The sequence below is a fragment of the Natator depressus genome, chromosome 1 (assembly GCF_965152275.1).
Source record: "Natator depressus isolate rNatDep1 chromosome 1, rNatDep2.hap1, whole genome shotgun sequence".
Lineage (NCBI taxonomy): Eukaryota > Metazoa > Chordata > Testudines > Cheloniidae > Natator > Natator depressus.
Window position 1 is genome coordinate 281,730,126 of NC_134234.1, and position 12,416 is coordinate 281,742,541.

Below are 12,416 nucleotides of genomic sequence, written 5' to 3' on the forward strand. Positions count from 1 at the left end.
CAACCAGCCAATTTCTTTCCTTCTAGCTCAGGAGTCAGCAAACTATGGACCACGGGCCTCATCCAGCCCATCAGACATTTTTTCTGGCATTTATAAATGCCAAAAATATATTAATAAGCTGTGGGTCTGCAGTCTTAACTACTTCCTTACCCCTAGAATTGGTCCCTCTAGATCAGCATTGAAGCACATTTGTAAAGTGATGTTAAAAAACAAAATCTCTCTCTCTCACTCACACACACACACACACACACACACACACACACACACTTGTTCCTGCTGATGCTGTATCTGTTCAGTGCACAGGATTTAGTTCTCCAAGACTATCAATCTGGCACTTTTCACAAATAAAGATTTTAATGTAATTCATGAGTTCAGCATGGTTTCAATTTTTGTAATTTATTTTTGAATGTTTGTTCCCCTTTTTCATAAAGTATTAAAAATTAAAATACTTCTGTCAAGGTTCCTTCCCCACTCTGAACTCTAGGGTACAGATGTGGGGACCTGCATGAAAACCTCCTAAGCTTACTTTTACCAGCTAAGGTTAAAACTTCCCCAAGGTATAAACTATTTTACCCTTTGCCCTTGGACTTCCACTGCCACCACCAAACATTTATCCAGGTTTATTTTATTAGGAAATAGCCCATTTGGAAATGTCTTTCCCCCCAAAAGCCTCCCAACCCTTGCACCCCACTTCCTGGGGAAGGTTTGGTAAAAATCCTCACCAATTTGCATAGGTGACCACAGACCCAAACCCTTGGATCTTAAGAACAATAAAAAAAAGCATTCAGTTCTTGAAAAAAAAAAAAAAAGAATTTTAATAGAAGTAACAATAAAAAGAATCACCTCTGTAAAATCAGGATGGTAAATACCTTACAGGGTAATTAGATTCAAAACATAGAGAATCCCTCTAGGCAAAACCTTAAGTTACAAAAAGGCACACAGACAGGAATATCCATTCTATTCAGCACAGCTTATTTTCTCAGCCATTTAAAGAAATCATAATCTAACGCATATCTAGCTAGATTACTTACTAAGTTTTAAGACTCCATTCCTGTACTGTCCCCGGCAAAAGCATCACACAGACAGAGATTTGTTTTCTCCCTCCCCCCAGCTTTTGAAAGTATCTTGTCTCCCCATTGGTCATTTTGGTCAGGTGCCAGCGAGGTTATCCTAGCTTCTTAACCCTTTACAGGTGAAAGGATTTTTCCTCTGGCCAGGAGGGATTTTAAAGGTGTTTACCCTTCCCTTTATATTTATGACAACTTCAAATGTAGCCAGTTGCACAGATGTACAATTTTCCTTCAGTTGATACAATCAATGCTGGAATTTTATACAATTCAGCTTAGCACATAAAAATATTCATATAGCAAACATGAGGATGTGTAAGACAAGCAGTAACTACATTTCTCAGAAGAAAATTTCATACACCAGTTGAAAAGTGACATTTTTATTTGAAACGAGCACAATAGTTATAAAAAACATAAGCACTTTGTCAAAATGATCATACAAGACTTAAGGTTACCTGTTACATAGCATGGTGTTTAATGATTAATTACGCAGTAAGATGGATTTCAAATAAAACCTATACTCTGTTCAAAAACTAATACAAAATAAACATTTGGTTTATAAGTCTACATGACATTTTTGGAAAACAGACTAACAAGTATTGCTTTTGTTATGACATAACCTGCTCCAGAACCCATCAATAAATTGAGGTGAAGACCAAAACCTTCTTTGGTAGAAGTGACTGGAAAAGGAGAAGGTACAGACCTATAATAAAAGGTAAAGGGCTGAATATTAAAAAGGAAATATGAACAAAAGTGTATTGTATTGTGTCCCTTCTTCAAAAGCTCATGCAAAGAGATTGACCTCCAGGGAATACGGCAAAAGAACTTTACAGTTAAGCAGCTGGCATGCCAGGACCACAGCCTATCATGCCGACCAATATTAAGTTGCTGTTTCCTTGAGCTCCTTTATCTGTCTGTATCCACCTTTGGCCTCTTGTCTTATAGTTAGATTTAGACTCATTGGGGTGTGAACAGTCTGTGTGCGTGTTTATACAAATACCTAGCACAACATGATCCTGGCCCATGACTGGGGCCCTTGGTATTACCACAAGTTAAGATGTATCTAATGGTAATCTGCCATATACGTTAGTTATCTTTACATTTGTCTCCGTTTCTGGTGTGTGGAAGATCTATTACTATTAAATTATCCAATTTGACAAACAAGTCTTGTCTTTATTGGAACTTGACACCCAAACATTATCAAGATTGAGACGTTATTCCACTGTTCACACCACTGATAGAGAGTCCTAATTAAGATCTGTAAAATACTAAATTTGCCATGATTTACATAATCAGCATTTGAAGTTGTGATTTGAATAAGTTTGTACCACTATTTTAAAGAGTATCAACCTACCTCAAAAAGTAGGTTGAGGCAGGCTTTTTAAAATCAACTATTTTTGCGACTCAGTGTTCAAAGGAAAGAATGAGAGATACTCACCAAGTAGGATTAAAAACAAAACTTTGCTTCTGAGCAGTATAAGCAGTTATGTGCCAAACAAGAAAAAAGGGTAAGCACCATTAGCATAGGATATTTTGAAGAGAATAACTAAGTTCCCTTTTCTTCATGTGACAGCTGCCATCTTCTAATTGGTGAAAAAAGGAAAGCGGGGGGAACAAACAAACACACCTCCCTTCCCCCAGCTAACATGTTCCTCCTTCATAAAAGGCAAGATATAAATTTATTTATATATTGAACTAGCTTAAAATTTGAAAAAAAGCTGATGAGTACAGGTAGGGTATACTGCTTAGCCACTTCTGAAGTACTATTTTTTATATCTTTTACTTGAAAAGCACTTACCTTAATGAAAGGTACAGTAAAATGCCTGTAATATATACTTGTATGAAACATCTCCGAGATGGACAATACCTAAAAGAAAAAAGGTACAAGAATTCATTAAGTACATTTTTAAAGGAAATATTTCTTTTGAAGCTTTATTACTTATTTGCATGTACGCTCATCTAAAGATAACTTATGAATGATTAAAAAAATCACTTTAGGAGAAAATGGTGAATATCCCAATATAACAAGCTATACATTTAGTTTTCATGACAAATTTCAAAGGGACATGGCCTCCTTGCAAATCAAGCACCACTGGATCGACCTCTGGGCAAGATGCTTAAGGAGGTCTAGTTATATATTCAGTTGATATCCACCACTGGCAATCTTGTTGCACCATCAAAGTTTTTGATACCCATGCGCTCACCAGCCATGTAATGGAATTCCTTGGTACATGCACTTTGAAATTCATTACTCTTCCATTCTAATAATACCTCCATATCAAGAAAGCCACTGAAACCAAACCAGTGCTGCTGGAGGGGACTGATGGGTTTGGCTTCAAATATCCTCATTTTGGGTCTTGTCCTGCTACTTCATATAGAGCAGCTGACAAAGACTGACATTTTTCAATTCTCATAATCTGGTGTTCTTAAGGCTTCCTCAGCACCCACAATTCATTTCTGTATAAGAGAGTTGCTTTAACTGTGGCTCTATAGATCCATAGCTTCCTCACAAGCCTGATGTCATAGCCTTCCCACAGAGGCTGCGGAAGGGCCCAGAACATGGCAGCAACTGCTGATACACAAACGTCCACGTATTTCAAGCATCCTCCAGCACAGTCTAGGGGGGCTGCCCAAATATTTGACAGATGCCACTTGCTTGATGTCCCATCTGGAAAGGTTAATAGTGAGCTAGCTGGAGCTGGAGGTTGTGGTCAGGGACTTAGTTTTATCCAGATTAATAACCAGACCAATATGTGCTACTATTTGCCCAACCAGCTTAGTTTATCTTTCCACCAACTCTTAGGTCACACTACAGGAGTCCTTGTACATAACTTTTATAATTGCAATTATCTTATCAAGAAGCCATATGATTTTAATGTTTTGGAGAAAAGCATTATGGAAAGTAACTGTAATGCCTTCGTGAAATTGATGAAAACAGTAACTATCTTTAATCCCCCTTCTCATCCTTCCAGTCTCCCATGCCCAAATAAACTGTTGGAGCATAAATATCTGATCAATGCAACTTCAGCCTGCCCCGAAGTCTCACTTCCTCAAAAGCCAGTCAATCTGTTGATAATTACGTTCATTTTCCTTGATACTGACAATAACCTCTATAATTATTCAGATTGACAGCATCACCTTTCTTCAGGATTGGTACATACTATTGCCTTTACCCAGTCATCCAGTAGTTCCTCCTGCTCCCATACCTTCTTGTATATTTTCCTAATGCTTTGATAGCACTTGTTGCACTGATTTTTAGTGTCTCAGCTGTTATACTGTCTATCGTTGAAGCTTTCCCATTTTTCAACTTTTTCACTGCTCTTTCTGATTCTTCTGCTAATGGTGGTTCAGTGCTGACATCCATTCTGCCTTTCAAGACACCGTTCATCTGGCATGTCTAAAATGCTTGCTTCAGCACTTTGTCAAAAATGCAACTTCCATACTTTCAACATCACTTTGGCATTTGCTGTCAGTTCACAAGTAGCCTCTCTTGCAGTTTGTATTGTTAGCTTAATTGTGTTTCCATACAACTTAACCTTTTTGTATATGTGCAGCACATATATATGTATATGTGCATATATAGCAAATTTCTGTAACAACCCCTCATGGAAATTGCTCTCCACGCTGTCCTGCTGCCAAAATTGCAGACCACAGGTATCCACAGGATACCCAAGCTAAGGTCCTGTAACACTACAATGGCTGTGGTCTCCGGCATCACCCTGGGCAGCTGCAATGGCAGCTCCTGGGAAAAGACAGAACTCAGTGGAAAAGTCTCATCTTATTCGGGAACCTCCAATGAACCAGAACAAAGTAAATGCTGCTCCTTTCTGGGCTTACTAGGCCACTTCTCCCCAGCATGTCCAGCCTCTACCCCATGACTTACTATGGACCCTGGACACACACAGAGGCCTCTGTGGTCTCGAGTGATGGTGCTGGAGGTACTTAACTGTGAATCTCAGGGGTATGAGGGACTGTGGGCCAGTGTTCACTAGTAAAACATTTCTATGTTTGATTGTTAGTAATACAAAGTGGTGATTATTATTCTTAAAAGTAAAACTTACCTGAATAGAGCATGTGTTCCATCAAAAACTGGTCCATTTCAATTACTCAGATGTTCTACAAATTAGACCAATCAACCAAAACACAATCCTCAATTATTTAAAAAAATGAAAAGATAGTTAATTCACAGTTCTTGCATAAGGCACTCTTATTAACTGACTGAAAACTTACTATCACAATCAAAAGACTTGAAGTTTTCATTAGTAATAGATGGGTATTTGCAATTAATTAAGCACGCATAAGAACCAAAGCTGTCCCTCACCACCACAAGAATGTCTTAGAAAAACACATTAGGCTGGATACATTTTTTGGCATTATATTCAGTATAAATTTAAATTTTGAAGTCTAGTTTTAAAATCGGCAAAGCTGTTATAGATGGTCTTGCTGTTCCTGTAAAATATTTTTGAAATCTTCCAAGGGAAGGTTTCTTAAGGCATTTGGTAAAATGTGGTCCAATGTAACTCCTGGCAAAATATTATTTGTTTCCAAGTTTTTGATGAGGCAAGTCATTTCTATCCATCTTTGTGTGGCTCTACGTTCTTTTTGAATGCAGTTCTTCATTCTTCTTCTCAAGCTTGCTATCTCCTTTTCTAACTTAATTATCCTTTTCTTGGCTTCCATGGGGCTTCTAAAAGCATAACTGTGTTCAAGTAGTACTTGTCTACAACTAATGTTTGTTTTGAAGTTAGATACCCCTTCTGGGATATAAGCATCTTTCTTCTTCAGAAGATTTCTTGACATAGGTGTCTGTAAATAAAATGACAGGAAAGGAAATAAAACCTGAATTTATCATGGCATTATGCAAGTTTATAAAATGCCAAACTTCAAATTAATCTAATCTGTAATTACTACATTTCTAGAAATTCAAATATAAGGAGCCTGTACATTTTGTGTAAATATGTATTATTACATTTGTAATAAACCCCCCATAAATGTTAGAAGGTATCCCACTCCCTAGTCCTTCTGATCTAATAAAGCATGATATTAGGGAAAGACAGATCCTGATCATTTACATAGATCCACAATGTGCAAGATGAGAATAGGAAGAACAGTTCTTTTGGAAATGGATAGAATGGAAAAATTAAGAAAAAAGAATATAAAAGTTATACAATTTTCTCAGTTCCAAAATAGTTTATTGTAGCTTTTTTCTGTGTGAATAAACAACTGATTGCAATTAAACCTTTAAATAAATTTAGGCTGTGAAAAAACAGTAAGCAAGAGTAACTAGTAATGCATAAATAAATCATACAATAAAGTTTTGATTTCTGAAAAATAAAGTAAGCCTCGTTTGGCTAGATTTTAAGTTTTATCTGATGATGTCAAGCAGCTATGACTAGGATTTATAAACAAACAAGAGAACAAAACGAGCCAATTGTAACTGCACAATGGTCCCTATTTTTATTCACAGTAATTGACAAACAGGTGCCATTTCTTACAATTTCATTTTTCAGAACAGAACCATACTAAGTCTGCAGTAACTAGGTACATTTAAAACACACAGTATTCTTATTAATTTTGAGCCAGGTGTCCAATTTCATCCATGCTAAGGCATTTTGCTCATGAACCTGAAGATCAGCTGTAATAATTACTGTATCAGGAATGCCTAAACCTTGATAGAAAAAAATATTGCCAGGACTATGAGAGAAGCAATATTTTTCACAGTTCACATATTTTTAAAAGTGTGAACAGGCCTCCATTAGAATTCATCCTATTATATGTTAATTTTATTAATCAACACTGATTTTTTTTAAAACCAATTTTGTGATCTTTGCTCATTAGTAAAATAAAGCAGATTTTTGGGACAGTTTAAAGAGACTTTTCTGCATAGTAGCTGTTGGCTGCAGATGTATGCAGATTTGTTGTCATCCCTTAATATGAAAAATATTTCCACAAACACGTGCTGCTGAAATGGTGTTCTTTGCATGAATTTGAATATGTAGGCAACATCCAGGGAGCAGAACACAGAACAGCTCCTGGCTTCAGTACCTTAAGACCTGTGCTTTCTTGTAGTTTAAACCATTCCATTTGCATTTCATTGAGAATTTCTTCAGTGTCAAAAACAAGAGGGATCTTGCAAAACAGAAAAACGTCCTTTACTTTTATATGCTTCAGCAGCAACCACAGTTCTCTTTCAAAGGCACACAGCCAAATGCAGCTAGCTCAGAGAAGCTCTCTTACTCTGCAGCTTCAAATTTAAGTCATAAAATTGAACTATAATAGCTATTATGAAACAGAGATTAGAGATGTTCATGTTAATTTCCCCTTTTTATGTTTGAATTTCTCAATCAATTTCTCTCAGAGGGAAAAAAATACCACCACCAAAATAAAATACTGTATTATACAATAAAAAACTTTTCAATTGCTCCTGTACTTCATCACCTTTCTGTCATCAAATGCATGAGATCACATTTTGTTTTCAAAACTGATGCTAGTGTTAGTTAATTTGCAGAGTAGCAGCTCATTCTAAAGCCCAATTACTGATGAATAAACTGCTTCTTTGCTGAATAACACAGCGATAAGTAATTTGAACAGACCATCTCATCATCTGTTTTCATTAGTTCAAACAGCTCAGATACTGAGTGCAGATCAACTGTAATCCCAACCACTCATTGTCATTTCAGCCTCTACTTTTACATTCCCTGAGCCATGACCACAGCATCTAGTGCCATCTTTAAACTACTAAGAAACAGCAGATGTTCATGGCTTTCAAACACCATGGGCAAGAAGAAATAGTTGTAGAAAGTCAGTGCCAAGGTGGATAAAACAAATTAATTAATGTTTTAAATTAAACACAGGGTTTATTTATTTAAAATTCATTTGAAATTGACAACCTATTTTAAAGCCCTACATGTGCTTTAATCTATTAAAATAATTTAAACAAAAAAATTATATTTAGCAATCCATGTTTGCTGCTGAAGTTTTAAAGAAAGTCACACCACTCAAATGGTGGAAGCCACTGGCTAAGCACCTGGAATCACTGGTTGTTGAAGTGTTAAAACAACTTCTTATAGAAGTAGCCTCTTTTACAGGTGCAGAGAGAATATTTTCTTCAATTCAATTTATTTAACTAGTTCAGTTCAATTTCTTGTGCACTCAAAGTTGAGACACTGACTGGGAGTTGAAAAAAGCAGGAAAGCTTGTTTTCCAATCTATAAATAAATACTAGGAGCATAGGTGCTGACTCCATAGGCCAGAGGTGGGCAAACTACGGCCCGCGGGCCACATCTGGCCCACGGGACTCTCCTTCTCGGCCCCTGAGCCCCTGGCCCAGGAGGCTAGCCACTGGCCCCTCCCCTGCTGTACCCCCTCAGCACTCTGAGCAGGGGGCAGCACTCTGGGCGGCGGGGCTGTGCACTCATGCAGGGCACTGCGGCAGCGTGTCTGGCTCCGGCACGGCTCCCAGACATGCTACTCTGAGCGGCATGGTAAGGGGGCTGGGGAGTTGGATAAGGGGTAGGGGATCCTGGGGGGCAGTCAGGGAGCAGTTGGATAGGAGATGGGGTCCCGGGGGGGGGCGTGATTAGGGGCAGGGGGTCCCGGGATGGGGCAGTTGGGGGACAGGGAACAGGGGGAGGTTGGCGGGGCAGAGGTTCTGGGGTGGGCAGTCAGGGGACGGGGACTGTGGGGGTTAGATAGGAGGTGGAGTCCCAGGGGACAGTTAGGGGCGGGGGTCCTGGGAGGGGGGCGCAGTCAGGGGACAAGGAGCAAGGGGGGGTGGGAGCCAGGCTGTTTGGGGAGGCACAGCCTTCCCTACCTGGCCCTCCATACAGTTTTGCACCCCAATGTGGCCCTCGGGCCAAAAAGTTTGCCCACCCCTGCCATAGGCACTCCAGGGCTCAAACACCCACAGAAGGAAAAAAAAAAAAAAAGGAGGTGCTCAGCACCTGTTCGGCGCGGGAGGAGGGTGTCGGGGGCAGGAAGCGGCAGAGCGAGGGCAGGGCCTCAGGGAAAGGCGGAGCAGGGGCAGGAGTGGAGCACCCACTGAGAAAAATAAGTCAGCGCCTCTGACTGGGAGAGAAAGAGATCCGCTAGACACAGTGACCAGAAAATCTACATATTACACTTCAGTTGATTAATAAGTCAATTTTAAATACAAAATATTTTCATAAACTTCTTGATATACTTTTTGTCTTATGTATCCAGCACTTTTAAGGTAGTTTTATTTAATAATAAAGGAGCCCTTATAATGCTGCTTTTGCACATTTAATTAGATTTGAATTTCTATCCAAATACAACTTGACAAATCACAAGTAAAAATATTCATCGTCTAGTAAATAAGAAATGCATCATTCACAATTTTCTAACATAATAAAAAAGTAAAACTTCAGAATCCAAATAAATTTAGGTTAAACTATCTTAAACAATGCGTATATGTATAGTGTATCCATCTAGTTAGCAAAAAAAGCACCACCAAATTTAATATGAAGGCTATATTTAGTTGCAAATCAACGTTCTAATCGTCCCCAACCAATGAGAATAAGCCTTCCTTTAGAAAAGTAATTAAAAAGCACAAATACAAAATAGATTAAAATTGCTTATTTAAATCAAGGTTTCCTGCTTGCTGATTTAAATCATGACTAGTATAGATGATTTCAATCAATCCACCATTGTCTGTGCTAGTATAAGTTGCAAGTGAGAGAGTTACAAAACTGCTTGCCTGGTAACAACAGTAAAGCAAGTGATGCCGAAGGAAGGAAGAAAATAAAAACTGGGGCATACTAGCGAACATGCTGAATTGCCAATGGAAGAAACTTCTCTAGAATCACATTTCTTCAAAAGTTTAAATATTTCTATTCTAGTAATTTGGGAACATGTTGTACCACATAGCAATGTTAAATGACAAAAATGAGGGCATCTCTGGGATGAGTTTTAGGCAGCGATGCATTTATAGTTGTCTGTGTTTATAAAGGGACACAATCTCCATTAAAAAAATAAAAGATTAAAAAAGTAATTTCAGATACTATTCATACTCCTATTTCCCTACCAACACTAGTGATTTTATAATCACATTTTTCCATTTAAAAAATAGCTGATTGGTGTGGATGACATGCTACAGTGTTATGACTGTAAAATAAGGCAAACTGTTGAATTAACTTTTTGTTTGAGTTTATTTTCTTTAAATTTATGTAAAATTTTGTATGGGATGGTCACGTGTATGTGTGTTTTTTTTGTAATTGAAAAAATGCAGAAGACTTCAGAGAGTGACATACATTCCAATAACCTACCCTGAGTTTTAGATGAGCAGGGAAATCAAAAATTGTAGGAACAGCATCCATTCTAAGTCGTCTAGTTTGTCCAGTTAGGTCAAAACAGGAGGATTCAAAATGATTTGAGCAAAGAAAAGTGTGTTTGCCTGGCACAAAATTATTGCGTTTTACAAGACGTATCCATTCCTTTCTTCTCTTGGGATCCAAGGGAAATCTAAGAGAAAAGACAATAGAAATAATGAGATAATATATCACTAGTATTATTTATACAAGAATTATTTTGGGGCAGTTCTATGGCCTGTGTTATACAAGAAGTCAGAAACAAGATGTAGAGGGTGCGGCCGAGTTGGTGCAGTGGAAGTAAGTTGGTGCAGCGAGAGCTGGGCCAGGAACCAAAGCCGGAGTCAAAAGAAGGGTTGGGACAAGCCAAGAGTACAGCTAGGAGCTAAGGTGGAACATGGGCAGGGCTTGAGCAGCCTGAAGTCTGTCATCACTATCAGGTAGTGGTGTTCCAAGCCATAAAATCATGTTGGGCTGACCAAGCTACTGTGTCTCCTGTGAGGCTGGTATATGCCCTGAGAGTCACCAGACCAGCTCCTGGCTTGAGGAACGGCTGAGCTGAGCACAGGAATGACTCACCACTGCATATGGCTTAATGAGGCTCTAGTTCAGGGATGGCTCATTACCTCACCATCAGTCCCTTCTGGCCTTGAAATTTATCAAGTCTTTTTTTACTATGATTGCAAATAAACAATAAAGGGTGAAAAAAAAAAAAACTTCAGGGGAAAAAAAAACACAAACCAAATTCACTTTGGGAATTCGGAGTGCTATTGCAATATAAATATAAAATAATAAAGTGAACAAAGCACAAACTTAATTTAAAGAAACCCATTGCAATTCATCTTTACAAGGAATACAAAATAACAATGTTTCCCACAAGTCTTAGTGTGACTTGACGGGTCTGTGCATAGAAGTTAGCTTCCAAATACTAAGTCCAAAAGACACAAGTGACTGAACTAAGATTTAAATATGACTGATAAAAGGAGTTTTTAAAATGGGGTTTGTGCCCCCCCTTTTCTTGCTTCAATGTATAAATAAAGTCTAAAAGGTTTAATTGTCAAATGTTTAAATATGTATTTTAGCACAAAAATACCAGGAATAATATCTGACCTTCCCTAGTGTGGCTAAAGGGTTGCTTGGGAGTCTCAGAGGTGCATACTCAGAGTTCAGCCCTTATCTGAAGAGGTGAGGTTGTTGGTTCTTTAAAGGCATTCTTTCTCCCAGCTGTTAATTCGACTTTAGAAGATGTCAAAAGAAACAAATGGCAGTTTTAGACAGGACTGACTAATACTTTCTAAAAAAAAAAAAAAAACCTGGTCAAGCTTTTGAGAGCTTCACTTCTTTGAAGGGATCATCTGACGGGCTCAGAACTCCCCAAAGCGCAGGCTAAACTACACCAGCACCACACCGACGGCCCGGAAGGGGCTGAACCGTGTCTACACGGGCGACTGGTATGGGGAGTTCATCAACCGAAGCACACAGCCCGTCAGCCCGCGTAGGCCGGGGGGCCGCCCCGCGCGGGGCCAGCGCGCAGCAGCAGCGGCGGCGCCGCGTTACAGCCCGCTCTAACGGCAAGGACGGCTGGTTAGAGAGCCGGAGGCAAGAACACAAACCCGGCTTCCCCAGCCACGGGGGCGGAGAGCCCAGCCTAACACTCCCCCCGCCCGGGCGGTACCGGTGGAAGCTGACGTTGACGCTCTTGTTGTAGACGGCGGCGCACCCCGCCGCCGCGCAGCTGGTCGGCATCTCCCCTAACAGGCGGCACGCTGGGGAGGCTCGCTCTTTCCCTTTATTAAGATGGCGGCGTCCCGGCGACTCCGTCCCGTTTTTTCACCAACATGGCGGGAAACGCCACCGCCCTTGGAGGCCGTTATCCACCCCCGCCCCATTGCAGGACGGCCGGGCTCGACTCGCTCCCGGCTCTCTTCTCTCCTCTATAACGGACGCTCCCCGTCTGCCAGTCAGAACTACAACTCCCATGATACAGCGCGCGCCCCCTCTCTATGACGCCATCTACCATGGC

General features: G+C 39.7%; 1 protein-coding gene across 1 annotated transcript; it reads right to left on the bottom strand.

The window, feature by feature from the left end:
- Positions 1-795: 795 nt before the first annotated feature.
- Positions 796-12,365, bottom strand: THAP2 (THAP domain containing 2). The gene is made up of 5 exons (XM_074942044.1): positions 12,069-12,365; positions 10,352-10,547; positions 5,129-5,873; positions 2,866-2,934; positions 796-1,770 (listed from the first exon to the last, which is right to left on the bottom strand). The coding sequence occupies exons 1-3, from the start codon at positions 12,137-12,139 to the stop codon at positions 5,496-5,498; spliced, it is 645 nt and encodes a 214-aa protein (XP_074798145.1). The 5' UTR covers positions 12,140-12,365; the 3' UTR covers positions 796-1,770; positions 2,866-2,934; positions 5,129-5,495.
- Between the last annotated feature and the right edge of the window lie 51 nt (positions 12,366-12,416).